Source organism: Haemaphysalis longicornis, unplaced genomic scaffold (genome assembly GCF_048455015.1).
Source record: "Haemaphysalis longicornis isolate Haplotype H1 unplaced genomic scaffold, Haemaphysalis longicornis Haplotype H1 scaffold_12, whole genome shotgun sequence".
Lineage (NCBI taxonomy): Eukaryota > Metazoa > Arthropoda > Arachnida > Ixodida > Ixodidae > Haemaphysalis > Haemaphysalis longicornis.
Genome location: NW_027526225.1, coordinates 19012296 through 19027452, shown reverse-complemented (window position 1 = coordinate 19027452; position 15157 = coordinate 19012296). Strand labels below are relative to the sequence as shown.

The 15157-nt window shown below is 43.0% G+C and overlaps 1 protein-coding gene across 1 annotated transcript; it reads left to right on the top strand.

Annotated features, from left to right (window-relative positions):
• The first annotated feature begins 1254 nt into the window (after positions 1-1254).
• Positions 1255-12755, top strand: LOC144161881 (uncharacterized). The gene is made up of 5 exons (XM_077692450.1): positions 1255-1735; positions 2410-2513; positions 5380-5497; positions 7664-7746; positions 12029-12755. Exons 1-5 carry the CDS (start codon positions 1528-1530, stop codon positions 12287-12289), a joined length of 774 nt encoding a protein of 257 aa, XP_077548576.1. The 5' UTR covers positions 1255-1527; the 3' UTR covers positions 12290-12755.
• Positions 12756-15157: the final 2402 nt, after the last annotated feature.

The window sequence follows — 15157 nt, the reverse complement described above, 5'->3', positions numbered from 1 at the left end:
ATCGTTGAGTCATGCGCGCGGAAGTTCTGCATGAAGGCTTCTTTTGTTCAAAAACACACAGCGGCACCAGCATGATAGATTTTTAACCATTGGTTGAAAAGCACTTTTGCCTATGGGGGTCGAAAAGCTGGCTAGAAACGCATTTTTCCTATGCGGTACGCACGAAGCAAAAAAAGGCTTAGCCGGCGCCTACAGGCGAAAACAACATTTTTTCTGAGAATGTAACAAACAAGAAAACTAGGGCAACACGGTTGATTGCTGTTCACCAAAAAGACCAGACCAAGATGCGTTTTTGAGTTATGGAAAGTTGTAGTGGAATCAGTCAGCCGTTCTCACAAAATGTGTACTTTAAAAAACGATCATTGATTCTTGTAACACATGTGCTTGCGGCAAAGGTCTGTATAGCTCTCAGTCTACCGTAAACATCTTGGGAAAATCATAGTGAAAATAAACACATCGGCCCCTTACCAGGGATAACAGCTAGTGCATGGTGTTTGAAATAAAAATTCACAAGGGCCGGATTTTCTGGAAACAAATTGACGACTCTGTGTTGCCTACGAGTCTTATTTACCTGTCCTAATTAGTTCACCGTGGAGTTGTAACTGAGAATTCACTTTGAGGGCAGCAACTCGCGTTTTATTGTAATTATTCCGTAACAAATGACATGCTATTGGACTATTCAAATGACCAGGCGCCAGTCCAAATGACTACATAACCGAAAGAAGTTCGTCTCATTAGGCAAAGCCTCCTTATTACCGCGCTGCAAGTGCCAATGTATCAATCGAACTTTTAATACAAATTAAGTGATCCGCATCACAAAGCCGCCGTGGAACCAGCAAATGCGTCCTTCTGCATTTCAGTAATGCAGAAGGACGCAGAACAGCAAATTAGAAATAAACTTTTCCGTTTCTGGCTCTCGTAGTAGCTGCAAACCGCTCAGTTTGCTCGTACATACAGTTTTCTCAAATTACAATACAGAATGTGGTTGACATTCACTTTGTAATACCATTTTCACAATCTTCAACTGAACAGATCGAGCTGAACGTCAATCGTTTTTATTTTCACAATCTTCAACTGAACAGATCGAACTGAACGTCAATCGTTTTTATTTTCACAATCTTCAACTGAACAGAGCCGAATGTCAATCTTTTATTTCAATGCAGCGAAAAAAACAAAAGTCGTTTGCGCATTCCATATAGTTACGTTTCTCAGCCAATTTTAAATATGCTCTAAGAGGTAAGAGCAATGTTTTTACCCAAAACAAACGCTTAATGGGAAAAGTTTTTTTTTAATAAAAGAACTCCATACAGAAAGGTGACGCTAGTTGCGCTACTGAAGTCAATCCAGCTCTCTACTATTTTGTAGGTGGTTAACTGTATCGCTCTACCTAGTCTTGGGTTTAGTATAGTTAGCGAGTCCATCTGGTCCATCTGCTCTTTTCTTGAAGGCGAAGTGCCGAGTAAGCTGAGGAAGCCTTACCAGCCTAACCAGGCCTATTTCTGCAGCGTAACCCTAGCTGAACTAGTTATGAGCTCCGTTCCACCCACCCACGTCCTAGTGAAATGGGCCACCGAAGAAAAGTGGGATGTGTATCCGGTACGTTGCATTGTTGAAACGGAAATCGGTCACCAACTGCTCTACGGAAAAAAAAACGCCGACAACCTGCGTGGGACAAAAGTCACAGTGAAGTGGGCCGATGACAAGGAGCCCGCACCGGCCATCCTCGTGGAAAGCGGTACGTAAATGCTTTATTGCTTCACGCTGTGTCAGTACGTATTTTCAGGAACTTTGTTCTTTCGATGTTGCATATTGTTTGAATTGTGCATTCTTACAATTAAATCTTAAATAGCACGTGTGTGCCACAAACAAAAGCGCGCTTTGCAGCTGCGTCAGTGGTGCTGACAAACGTGAAATTCACGACATGTCTCATGTCCCCCTGATCTGCGCTGTTAGGCATTAAACGTCCACGGACATTTCAGAACTTGCCCGTTTTGTTGCGTTGGCAGTGGTGTGAAAACTCTGGACGTCATTGCATATTTCAGATAGTGACGCAAACAACAGTGCTGCGTTCGCGTTCTGTGAAGCTGTTTAAGCGTTTATTTATTGAAAGGGGTGGCACGCGTTTTATAATTTTGAGGCAATTTATATATTTGCTTAGAATTACATTGCCTACGTTCGATTTTGTTTTGTTGCAATTAACGCGTGCAAAAGAACCAAAAGTGTCTCCCTTCAGAAGCCACCTACAGCGGCGACCGTTTAACAGTTATCCGCTCGCTTTGATTTTCAAACGTCGCCCGGTTCTCGTGTATATCATATGTTCGCTACGGAAAAGTATATATGTGAGTGGAATTCGAATTTGCGTGTACCTTCGGACGACCACCCAGTACGCCACCAACCATTTCTTTGCAGGCAAACAAAGCACCCTCGAAAAGAAACGTGCGAAGCTAGTGGAGGATGCTGGGCTGCTGGATTTTCAAGGTGCGAATGGCCGGAGACCCCAGCTTGATGATGAGGTGATAAATCCACTTTGGTGCTACTTGTTAAGGCCATCTAGTTGGCAACGTTATTACAACTCAGTTTCACTGCTCCCCATAACAAACCAATTTTTGGAGGGGCCACAGTGCACGCCACTGCCACTAGTGTTGCTGTAGGTGTGCTTTTCTCAACACAACGTGCGTCATCTGTTTTAGTCAGAGCAAATGGACTTCAGCACAACCATGCTGTTGCATGCATTTTAATTCTTATCTCTTTGATGTGCACTCGCCCAATTTTTTACCAATATCACGGGTGCGTCGACCGTTCGGTCGGATCAGTGCCGTGTGATGAGTGATGTGGCAAACTCTGCCAGAGTAGCCGCATGCGCTCTAAGCAAAGGCCGCTGCTGTCACCTGCTAGGCTGTTCCAAAAGCATAGGGCCACCACCGATTTTTTTTATCACACTGCCTGCCATACTTGAAATTTTTTTTCAAGACCAGACATGTGGCGCGAACGGAAAACGGAGTAATAAGGATGAATCTCAGCTAATTACAAACCTCATTTAACGTCAGAAAAATGAGCCTCGGCCTTGCGATGCTTCTGTTTGTTTTTTGTATCTTCGTGCGTTTTTTGCAATGTTGTCAATAACAGTAGCTCCTAGTTTGCTTCTTAATTTGTGTATTTTCTTGCATCTGCAAGCTATGGCTCGCGGCATAACTAGCTTTACTGCAGGTTGAGGAGGACTTTTGTTAAACTGGAGAAGCTAGCTGGCCCCCCAGTCCGGGAGCATTACGGGGAAGCTAGCTTCTTGATTTCAAACTGTCATTTTATGGCCTAGCACAGCTTATATTGGGGAACAACCCCGACTATGTGGTAGGGTCTCGTTCTTAATCTTCTGGCAAAACACATGCAACGTCCTCGTTTGGGCATCAGTGAAAGTATAGTAAGTTGTGGAGTAAAACCGACCTGGAACGCTTCCTGCTCTCATCCGCGAAAGTTGTTGAGAGGGGTGGCATGGCAGCTAAGAATAAATCTTGCGTTTTTTGCATAGTTTCAAGTCTAAAAATTTTACACGGCTTATGTGCCCCCGGGTCAGCAGCATCGCTCTATAATAACACCACAGACATATTACTGGAGGCGATATTCCGCAAGTGATCCGTTACGAACAGCTGGCCCACATGCAGTGCGCGTCTCCTTCAGCGGGAAGAATACAACCAATGACAGGGCGCAATTTTAAACCCCAGGTTAGGATACACCAGTCTACGCTAGCCTGGTAAGCCCGGTCATCATTCCATATGTGAGTTACAGAAACTATTAGGATGTCATGGTGCACTTCAGCCAGCGGCACCTGCTTTAGTGATGCCTTTTTTGCTTCCAAATCGACACTCAAGAAACTGCGCTGTATTTTCTTCAGCCACGTTTGTTGGAGTAATGCCTATGCGGCTGAAACTTGTGCTGCAGCTCGCAGTGACGGCTGGTGCTAGCAATCTGCATGGCGGTAGAATGACGATGCGCATCGTAGGAAAAGACTGCAATTCCTTCTTGCTTCCCTGCATCAACCGTTCTGTTTGCGCGTGAAAGAAATCTCGACTTTTTTCGCAGCGCCACAGTATTTATTTTTGCCCTTCAGGGCGGCCACTGGCAACGTCGACTGCTGCTTGAGTGGTGGCCGCTCGCAAGTAGCACACGACGCGCTGCAGCTTGATGACGCGATGTGTGCGACGAGATCTGTACACTCCTTTCCCCCGCAATGCGCATGCACACTGTTTTCTAGCGACGTCGTTAGGATGCTCCAGTACTAGTTCGTGCCATGCGCTACCGTGTTCCCACTAAGTGTGACCGCCACAGTACATGTGGTCCGGTGAGCCAGGAAACAATTGCAGTAAAGCAGCTTGCGTTAACTGCCGTTTTACCCATTTGTTAGGATTCAGAAGTATATCACGGTGTCGTCTTGATCAAAAATGTCACGCACGCCTTAGTTTTTTGTATGCAAGATACTTGCCTTTTTGGCGCAGCATTTGTTCCTATTGGTTGAACTCTGTTTTGGTTGCAGCACCTCTAGTTCATATGTCGGCGACTTTGGCCATTTATTGCTCGTAGTGTTTCATGCTACTACCTAAGTTGGCAATAGAGCTGTGTTACAGTTCGGCATTTAAATACTAGCATGGAGGATGCTTAACCCTCTTCTGTTGTTGTCAACAAGCAGTAGTTTTGCAGTAGCCATAAAGTTAATACTGTGGAGGCTAAGTATAAATAGGCAGTTATTGTCATTTCCACGCAGGCCGCGTGTCATGTTTCCATCAAGTGGTCATTTTTGCAAAGTTATGGTTATCTTTAAAAAAATGTTCTTTTTTGATTGCCACACAGTTTTCTATTCACCTGACCAGCGGTGTAACTGCCTCCGTTGTTTGGCAACTATTGTAGAACTCGCACGTACTGGCTGGTTACACACAGTTTTTGTGCTGAAATTTGCATTTTTTTGCTTAACTGTCTTTGGTATCTTGCTTTTTTTGTATCAGATGGTACAAACAAGCTCAAGAAAAAAAATACTTGTGTGTGATTTGAACTTGCAAGGCCAAAGCTACAAGTTATTCATGAAATTATTGTGGTGGGGGAGCACAGGTTAACTTAGACTGTCTGGGATTCTTTCTCACAATTACTCTCTAGTTGCCTTCAAGAAACAGTAAGTAAAATGAAGAAAAGCTAATGGTTCCTTTCTTAGGTATTCTGTTGACTGGCTTATATCACACATGGTGAACGTAGGGGTGCATATTTCTCATGTTGGTTTGAATTTGTATAATCGTTGTTTTGGGGCTAACCATTTTCTGTGGAAACCATCCCCAGTGCACGAGCTGCATAATCGTTGTTTTGGGGCTAACCATTTTCTGTGGAAACCATCCCCAGTGCACGAGCTGCAGCCTGAATGCTGCGGAACTGGCTGAGCTGCGAGCCAAAATAGCCAACTTGGAAGAAGAGAACGCTGTCCTGAGGCGGCAGCTAGAAGCGGTCGACAATTACAGAGGTAAGTGTGCTCAGGAAAGAGTGAAACGTATTCAAAGCATGGCGCATAAACTGGCTCATCTCTTCAGTACGTAAGTCATAGAAGCACCGAATAGCCTTCAAGTCTTCAAAATATGTTTTAATTGGGAATAAGTTTATGAAATTGACCTGTGAGTGGTTTGCATCACATCTACGTCTTCGGCACATTTCACAGGATGATATATGATACAATCGTCCGCATATAACCGTACAGTGCATTTAAGTCCGATGGGAACATCATTGATGAAAATAAGAAAAAGTAGTGGTGCAAGGACGGAGCCCTGTGGGACTCCAGATAAAACACTAACAGGAGATGATGAAACACCATTGACAAGGACCTGCTGCTGGCGATCACTCAAGTAGTCTTTCACCCAGCTTAGGAGATATTTGGGAAGGCCTAAAGACGACATCTTGTAAAGCAGATGATTGTGCAGAACAACATTGAAAGCTTTTTGAAAATCGAAGAAAATAGCATCTACCTGCACACCTTTGTCGAAACCTAAAGCGATATCGTGAATAAGCTCAGTAAGTTGCGTTACACAAGATAAACCTGACCGAAACCCATGTTGCCACGGCGTGAAACATTATCTTGAAGGTGCTTGATAAGACATGAGTATATAATATGTTCTAAGGTTTTACAGCAAACGCAGGTTAGTGAAACTGGTCTGTAGTTGCAAGGTTTATCTTTGTCACCAGTTTTATGTAGGGGTGTGACGTTAGCTATTTTCCAGTCTCTGGGCAACGTTGCGCAGCTTAAAGATAGTGTGAACAGTACGACCAGAAAAGGAGCAATATGGGCTGCACAGCGTTTAAGAACTTGATTTGATATGCCGTCAGGGCCATGCGCAGAGTGTGCATTCAGATTAGCGAGCAATGATTTTACCCCTGCTTCAGTTATCTGAATATCATTCATATTTGTAAGTTGCAGAAAGGGAGTGGAAATCGTGAGTGGGTTTTCTTCCGAAAAGACCGAATGAAAGTATGAATTAAAGCATTCAGCTCTACCTTTATCGTCTTTTATTATTACACCGCTGTGGGAAAGAGGTGGAATGCTAACAGAATGCCGATATTTATATACACAAGTCAATTTTGTGATGTGCAATGCAATTGCATGTTCTAAGGCCACGTGATGGCTGCTTTTGCTTTTCACAAAATCACTTCCAAGCCTGAAGCACTGTTCATGATGCATAAAAGGAACCACACACATCATTCTGTGCCTGCAATGCAACTGAGCCATGTTTGCAGTTGGGCGCAGTGCCTTTGTGACAGTTTATTTTGACAAGGGCAGGTTGCAGGAGCATGCGTGTTCGAGTTACTTCGTCATGTACACTAGTGTATGGAGTAGAGACAAACGGGGCATACCCATAGAGACAAACGGGGCATACCCATAAAGGTATACCCATTAAGGAATAAGTGCACCAAAATTTAATCACATGATACTGATATATTGTTTTGGATTAGATTAAGTTGGGTATTGAGGGAATCTTGTGTCGTACCGATGCTGCTGGCTGCTTGGTGCTGATTTAGGTTTTGAGCTTAATTGTAATGCACACACAAATTGGAAGGCAAAAAAAATTAGCAAAAAATGGTGCGCACTAGAACCGTGCCAGAACGGTAGTGTAACAATCATTTGCAATAACCATACCACGAAGTTCAGGCTATAGTGGGGCCTTTCACTCTATGCTAAACGTTTGATGAAGATTTGTTGCCAGAAGTAGCGAGAATATTTTCAGTATGTCGGCACACGGATGCAGGCTTGTTGGCAGGCACAACTGGTCTGATCAAACCGCTAAAATCACCATTGACCACTCCGTTACTGACTCCTGTGCAACCTTTTAGGAATTGTTGGGGTGGTGTTGAGCAAGGTGGCGCATTGGGCTAGTTGGTGCACTTGCATCTTGGGGAACAGTGTGAAATAACAGGGACACAAAGACAGAAGTGGACAAAACAAAAAGAGCCGAGGAATGCAGGTTTGATCCTGACCATGCAAGTCATTGTAATGGAAGCAAAAAAAAAAACGAAAACGTGTGTTTGCATATAACCTAATCCACAGCCCTCTACTACTACAGCACGTCTTGTGGTGCAGGTATAGCTCGGGACATCCAAATTTGCCATTTTTCTTACAATGCTGTTTGCTGCACTATTTCAGAGTCCTACAGGATGTTAAAAAAGGCGTCAAAGCTCGCAAAGAAACTTGAGGACGAGCCTGCTCGGGTCGCAGCAACCCCCATGGTAAGTTACTGTTTGCTGAATTCTAGTGATACGCGTTTTCAGCCTTGCTAGCATGACTGGTTGTTGCAGGGTTGTTACTTCTTTTTACGTTCGCTGACAAAGCTCCAAAATTTCTGGGGGTCCTCTTTTATAAAATTCGGCAGGGTAGTATTAAAATAAAAACTCTTGGCCTGACTTGCGTATCTCTTGCACAAGCACAGATTAAGTTGAGAAGGGGCACAACGCTTAGATCGCAAGTGCTTGGCTTTGCACTTTAAGTAAATTATCTTTCGATTGATCCAGGGGGTGAATTTGTTAGTTTTTTTAGTTTTGCTGGGTATGAAATGATCTAGGCAAAAATAACACGTTTTTGAAAGTGTTCCAAAGTACAGACATCATCATGATCAAAGTTAACAAGTTGTGCACTGAGGTAATCAAGAACTGCCACGTCATTGGCGCGTGCGAAATACGTGCATTTCGGCTGTCATATTTTGTATGTTGCAGTCTTTTTGGAAAACGATACAGAAATGTTTTCAAGAGGTTGAAATTTTGAATGCAGTTAGCCTTTAAAGGGCGTACACTTTTTGGGGTGTTTTTTTTTTTTACAATAAAGTTACCTCAAGGTGTGGGTGCTTTGCAGTTTGTGTAGGTTCAACTATTTTATTTGCAGAAGTATTAACTGGGACTTTTGAAATGGCTTAGATGGTCCCTTAAAACTGCTGAGAAAAATATCTAGCTGAGGAGGAGGAGAAGGAGGAGGAATAAACTTTATTTGAATATTAGTTTTTGTAGTAGTGGCAATGGGGAGTCTTCTTAGTCCAGAAGTCCCTGGGCAGTCGCTGCCAGGCAGGCCCTTTGAAAAAATTTTATTTCCATTTATTGTTCTGAAGGAAATGAAAACTGAAAGGGGGGCAGTATTTCCTTTGCCTGCTTTTGTTTTATCTATTACAAACATGTATTGCATGAAATGCAGTTAAGATTTGCCCACATTACATCACGTAAAACATATGACAACTGTAATGGGGCACTAGTTTGGAATGTTCACGTGTCTGGGCTAGAACTCTCCAGCAGCCTGTGTGATGGTCATGTCCACTTCCAAAACTGTTACTTACCTTGTTTCCATGACGTTTTCAGTAATACCTTCAGTGGCCACAAGCCAGTGAATTTTGAGATTTTGAACGTTGCATGTTGATGTGGTTTCTTTGGATGGGCAGTACAGAAAATGTCAAGAGTTGGTCGTGCCTAATGCACATGCATCAATTGCACATGCATCAAGTACTGCTTTCACGTCGGCTCTGAAACCATTGCGTGGACTTCCCTAGCACCATCCTAATTCTGAGCCTATAGTGCCAGTAGTGGCAGCGAGAAGCTATGTATGTGCTGGAGGAGTCACTGTTGCGAGGTACCCATCATTTGGGCACACGAATTTTTGTAGTGATGCGGGGCCATTGCACTTGTTTGACCTCAACAACAGCAAAGCTTCTCAAACAAGGCCTTAAGTCAACAAAATGCACCTTTTTTTAGTAACTGCAAATGATTTACCGCATTTACCCGCATAATGATTGCACCCCTGAAGTTTGTCATCAAAATACGATTTTTTTTTAATTTCCCGCGCAATGAACGCTCCCTGAACTTGCTGCAGTAGTATGTGGTATGTATGATGATGATCGTGCTTACCTCTGTTTCCTTCCCTTTCCAAGCGAACATGGCTGCGTTATTGCGGCAGACTTCGGCAAGCATGCGTTCAATATTGATGAGGAAGAAACTCACTAAATGCACATAGTGTACTCACAAGACAAAGAAAAATCTCAGCTCAGCTTGCTGCTCAGCTTGCTGCGTCGGTCCCCATGCCTGTTTTGATGTCCCGCACTGTGACAGCAGCAGCCACTTATAGGTCGCCCTGTTGTAACCTCACAGCGAACTCGTTCCGCAGTGTTCCGGTTCCGTAATTCATGAAAACACCGCATTTTGCGTCACTTTCCAAAGCGGCTGGCGATGGAAGTGTATTATGTTTTATTCATTATTTTTATTATGTTCATGAGACCTACCGTAAAAATTTTGACCCGCAACTTGCTTGCCTTTTCTGTGCTCCAATGTTTTTTGCGAAAAATTTACCCCGCGTAATAAACGCACCCCTAAATTTGCATAAAATTTTTTGCAAAGAAAGTGTGATCATTGCGCAAGTAAATATGGTGCAATTTTATTTTTAATTCATTTATTTTTACTCAAATATACAGTCGTGGAAACAATAGACAAAATTTCTAGCAGACTTCCTTTTGGGGCCACTAACAGTTAAATTTTCATTCAAAATATGTGGTGTACATAGTGATATAATTAGGGCAATGCTACAGTGTACATGTTGTGTGTCTTTAAACAAAAACCCTTGTTAGCAAGGTATGCCGGGGTTTGTTCAGGTCATTGAAAACCCATGAAATTGAGAAGTGAATTTTCAAGGGCCTTGAAAGCCTGGAAGTTTTTCCTTCTTGAATACCCGTGATTTCTTTGAGCAACAAAGGGGAGACCTGATTACGTGACTGGGCTTTCGTGGCTTATATCAGTGTGGCCCTGCACACTGCTTATCCAAAACATGCTTTTTACAATTTAAGGCCAGCTTGGGGATGCTGTAGTGCTGCTTTATGCTGCTTTTACATTTTAAAGTGGTCTTGGGAGCACAGGCTTGCTTCTTTACACATTGGCTCGTACGGAACGAAAGCCCTGCATCGGACGAGGCAGAATTGTCCCCTTCCAATTTTCCATACTGCTTTCTGCATTGCCTCATCCTGTTATTAATTCCACATATTTCTGTTGCTGTGCCCCGCCATAGCTATCCCCCACTACGCTTCGAAAAGAAATGGGGCTGACACTCCAGGGTGAAATAAAAATGAGCACAGATAAGCAAAACTATGAATGTGAGAACATGGTCCATCTAGCTCCTAAGCTTTACTGGAATATTTTTTTTACAGGTTTGATGGTGGCCAGAGCCAATAGAGTCGCATATCTGCCAGGCTTGCCGGGGGGGGGGGGGGGGTTCGTTTCCCGGCCGCGGCGGCCGCTTTTCTGATGGAGGCGAAAAGCAAAAACGCCCGTGTGTACGAGATTTCGGCACACGTTAAAGATCCCCAGGTGGTCAAAATTAATCCGGAGCCCTCCACTTCAACGCGTCTCATCGCCTGCGTTGCGTCGGCGCGTTAAACCCCACAATCAATCAATCAAATCAATCAGGTTTGCTGGGATGGCATTAGGGAGATCTGATTGGGGAGGGGGGCGGGGTTGTAGCAACAACAAAATGGGTAACCTTAGAGACATTTTTTTATTTACTTACAACATAGCAGGAAATGAATGGTTTCTTTGTCCAAACTACCAACAAGCTACACCACTTAAGTGTTCGACATGGCTACCGCCGCCCCTTTTAGAAAGTCCTGGAAATAGTAGTGCAAGCGCAATACAAAACAGCAGGAACTGAACTGTTTTGTTCTTTCGTCTAAACTAACAACAAGCTACACCACTGGAGACTGGCTAAATCTTCAGAACTGCTGTCCAGAACGGCCGTGCTCGTGCGTAAATGAAAGCGGCGGTGGCGCTGCGCTTCCATCAACAGTAAACTAACAATGGGACGCACAGGTTCACCGTCTGTGCATGGGCGACTACGCTTTTTAAGCACTTCACTGATAACGATGCTGATTGGTGTCGGGTTCAGGTATATGTAGGCGCAGTGTGGCCAGACTGGGAAAAAGATTTAGCCAAAGACGGGTGCGTTTTCGGGAGATTTTTGTTTCGGTCATACAATCGTACAAAACCATGAAAATTCCGGGGTCTCCCGGAAAATTCGGGAAACCTGGCAGGTATGGAGTCATCAATCTGCCCCCCCACCCCCCCCTCCCTGTAATGAACACAAATTTTGGGGGTGAGAATAGCAAGGTGTATTGAGTTATGTTTCTCACTATCCAAGACTGTATTAAGAGCATTTGCACAGCTCGAAAAAGTTCAAGATAATGTGGCTTTTGTAAAGCTCCCTCAGTATTACTGTGGGTGGGAGTAAACTGGAGGAGGGAGAGTAAACTGGAGGGTGGAGCTGTTCCAAGGACATTTTTCTTGAGGTCATTTTTGAGATGTAAAGAAGCAGACTTTTAGCATGTCAAAACAGTAGTGAAATGTTAGCACACGTGCTTTCCTGCACTCTTGAAAATCCTTAAATATCCTTGAATTCTTGTTCCTGAATCTTGTACGACCCCTGGTATGCGTTGTGTGGACATTATGAGGCCTGATTAGTCTGACAAAATTACAACTTGCTATTATCTTGCAGGTGGATCTTGGCCACGGAGTCCTGGCAAGCGAGGTAGTGGTCAAAGCCCTGAGGAATTCTTGCGCAGGGAACGCCACAAAATTTGCAAGGGCTCTTCTGAAGAACCTTTTCACAAAAGAGGAACTGAAGGGGAAGTCCTTGTTTGGAAAACAGTGCAATGCACGGAAGGACCTTTTGCCAAAAACTGCACTCGACTCTGCCAGGGTGCAGGCTGTCATCGGTGAGTTAGTTTTTACTTGTACTTGTTGCTGTTCTGGTTGAGTGATTTTTGTAGTCACAGGTTACTTCTCTAGCTGGTAGTGCTGTGAATTTTCGCAGAAAAGGGATACAAGTTGTAGCTAAGATTCAATTTTGCATTAAATAGAGCTGCTGCTTTGCATTGACAGACTGGAATGATTGACTGCTAGAAATGTTGGAAAAAGCAATGAAAATATAAATTTTGCTTGAGTAACTGCTTAAACGCTGTAAGAAAAGATGTTGCGAAAAAGTTCTGACCATTTTTTATCATGCTGACAAGCAAGCCCTAATGAAAGACTGCATTCAGAGGCGGTTTTGAATTTCCTGTCGCTTCATTTGTTTTGGTACAAGCTTTTCATGCTTTAGTGCTAATGTCCATGATCACAGGTGCAATTGGTGAGCTGTATACAGCGGTGGCTTTTGTTACATAGCCTGTACTATGGGCAAAAATGTGCATGCTGCTGTAGCCTGCATAGTTAGTGGCACCAGTATTGCCAGAAACATTCTTTAAAATATTTTGCCTTAACGAAAGTGTTCATGATATTTGTTAGTACTAACAATTGTTTATTTACATTCTTCAGACTACACCGTGGCAGAATTCAAAGCGGACGTAGGCCGGGTCAAAACATCCCTATCGACTATGCTCTCCCGTGAGGTGTGAGCACAGAATCCACTGTACAAATTTGCATGATCGTGAAGTTTGTAAATAAACAGCTCAGATTCCTGAACCCGGCTTTTGTGTTTCATGAATGGAGGAAGTGTTGAGAGTTCTCCACTGACTCGTTCATGCTTGCTGAACAGTCTACCTTAAGCAAAAAGTCTGCTTATGTGCAAAAAAGTGTTATGACTGGACTCAACAAGAATTGTGTAGTGTTTACTGACATAAAAAGTGTAGAGATCCTATTGAAATTGAGTTAATAAAAACTCAACAGAAATTTTATTCAAACTCAGCACATATGTGACAGGTTGTTATGATTGGGCACAATAAAGCTTCTTTAGAAAGCTTGTTTATAAAATGCAATAAATAAGGACTGTATAGAAAGCTTACTTAGAAAATTTTATAAAAACTCATAAGAAACTCTATTAATACCCAATTCCCACACAACAGGATGCATTGACTACACTCAATAAGCATTGTGTAGAATGCTTATTTAGAAAATTTAATAAAAACTCGTCACAAACTCTATTCAGACCTAGTTCACATGCAACATGATGTTATGACCGTACTCAATAAGAATTGTGTAGAAAGCTTATGGGGTAAATTTAATAAAAACTCATCAGAAACTCTATTAAGACCCAGTTCACATGCAACATGATGTTATGACTGTACTCAATAAGAATTGTGTAGAGAGCTTATGGGGTAAATTTAATAAAAACTCGTCAGAAACTCTATTCAGACCTAGTTCACATGCAACATGATATTATGACCGTACTCAATAAGAATTGTGTAGAAAGCTTATGGGGTAAATTTAATAAAAACTCGTCAGAAACTCTATTAAGACCCAGTTCACATGCAACATGATGTTATGACTGTACTCAATAAGAATTGTGTAGAGAGCTTATGGGGTAAATTTAATAAAAACTCGTCAGAAACTCTATTCAGACCTAGTTCACATGCAACATGATATTATGACTGTACTCAATAAGAATTGTGTAGAAAGCTTATGGGGTAAATTTAATAAAAACTCTACAGGAAACTCACAAGAAACTCTATTCAAAATCGATAAGATGTATCGACTTGCCTCTATAAAATGTCAATTTAAACTCGGTGGCCAATTTGTAATGGAAACTCAATAGAAATATTCTACAGAATGTTAATAAGATGTTTATAGGATTCTATTGAGGATTCTCTATAGCAAGTCTATTAACTCGCAGTAAAAATTTTTATGAGGGTAAGCTCCTGTCCACAAGATCAGTACCTCCGACATGCCCTGGAAGTGGCTCCTCTGAAGTACCGTCAGCTGCTTGCCCCGCCATCGACCTCCCTTTTTCCGTGCAAGAACTCAACGTGGCCATTTCCCGTGCCAACAAACGTTCGTCGCCTGGTCAAGACGAAATCACCTTTCACCTGTCCCAACACTCTGGACTACATCTCGTAGAATACAATTCAATGTGGCTCGCTGGCGCCGTACCTTCAGAATAGAAACTAGCAAAGCTCGTGGCCATCCTGAAGCTTGGAAAATCACCGACAAGGTACGATTCCTTCCGACGGATAGCTTTGCTAAGCTATCTCGGCAAAAGTATGGAAAAAACGATATTCAAAAGAGTGACCTGGTACCATGAAAGCGAAAAGCATTATCCACCTCAGATGAACGGTTTACGCGAGAATGGAGCAGCCATCGACAACGTAATTTCACTGGTTTCGTTTCTATAAGACGAATTTCATAAAGGATACATCCCCGTTGCAATATTCTTGGACAACAAATCGGCATTCGATTCAGTTTTATACGATGCAATCCTAATATCCCATGCGACTATTGGCTTCGGGGGAAAACTTTACGCGTGGATATCAAGCTACCTACAGCGGCGAGAACTCTTAATGTGCACTCCGGACGGCCCAACTTTCTACTACGGTATATACAAAAAGGAATGCCTCAATGAGCCGTTTTGAGCCCGCTCTTGTTCAACCTGACACTTATGATGTACTTAAAGAGACTCCTCCCGCCTGGCGTACATGTCACACTCTATGCGGACGGAATCTGCACTTAGAGTGCTGCGCGATCACGTCGCACCACACAACAAAGTCTACAGAAAGCTCTCTCGAAAATATCTGCATACCTTTCACCCATTGGACTGTACCTATCCTCCGAGAAAAGAGTTCCGATGGATTTTACTCGCAAGAACATGAAGCAGTATTCCTTAGTCCTCGGAGGCCGAACCCTGCAGTATGTA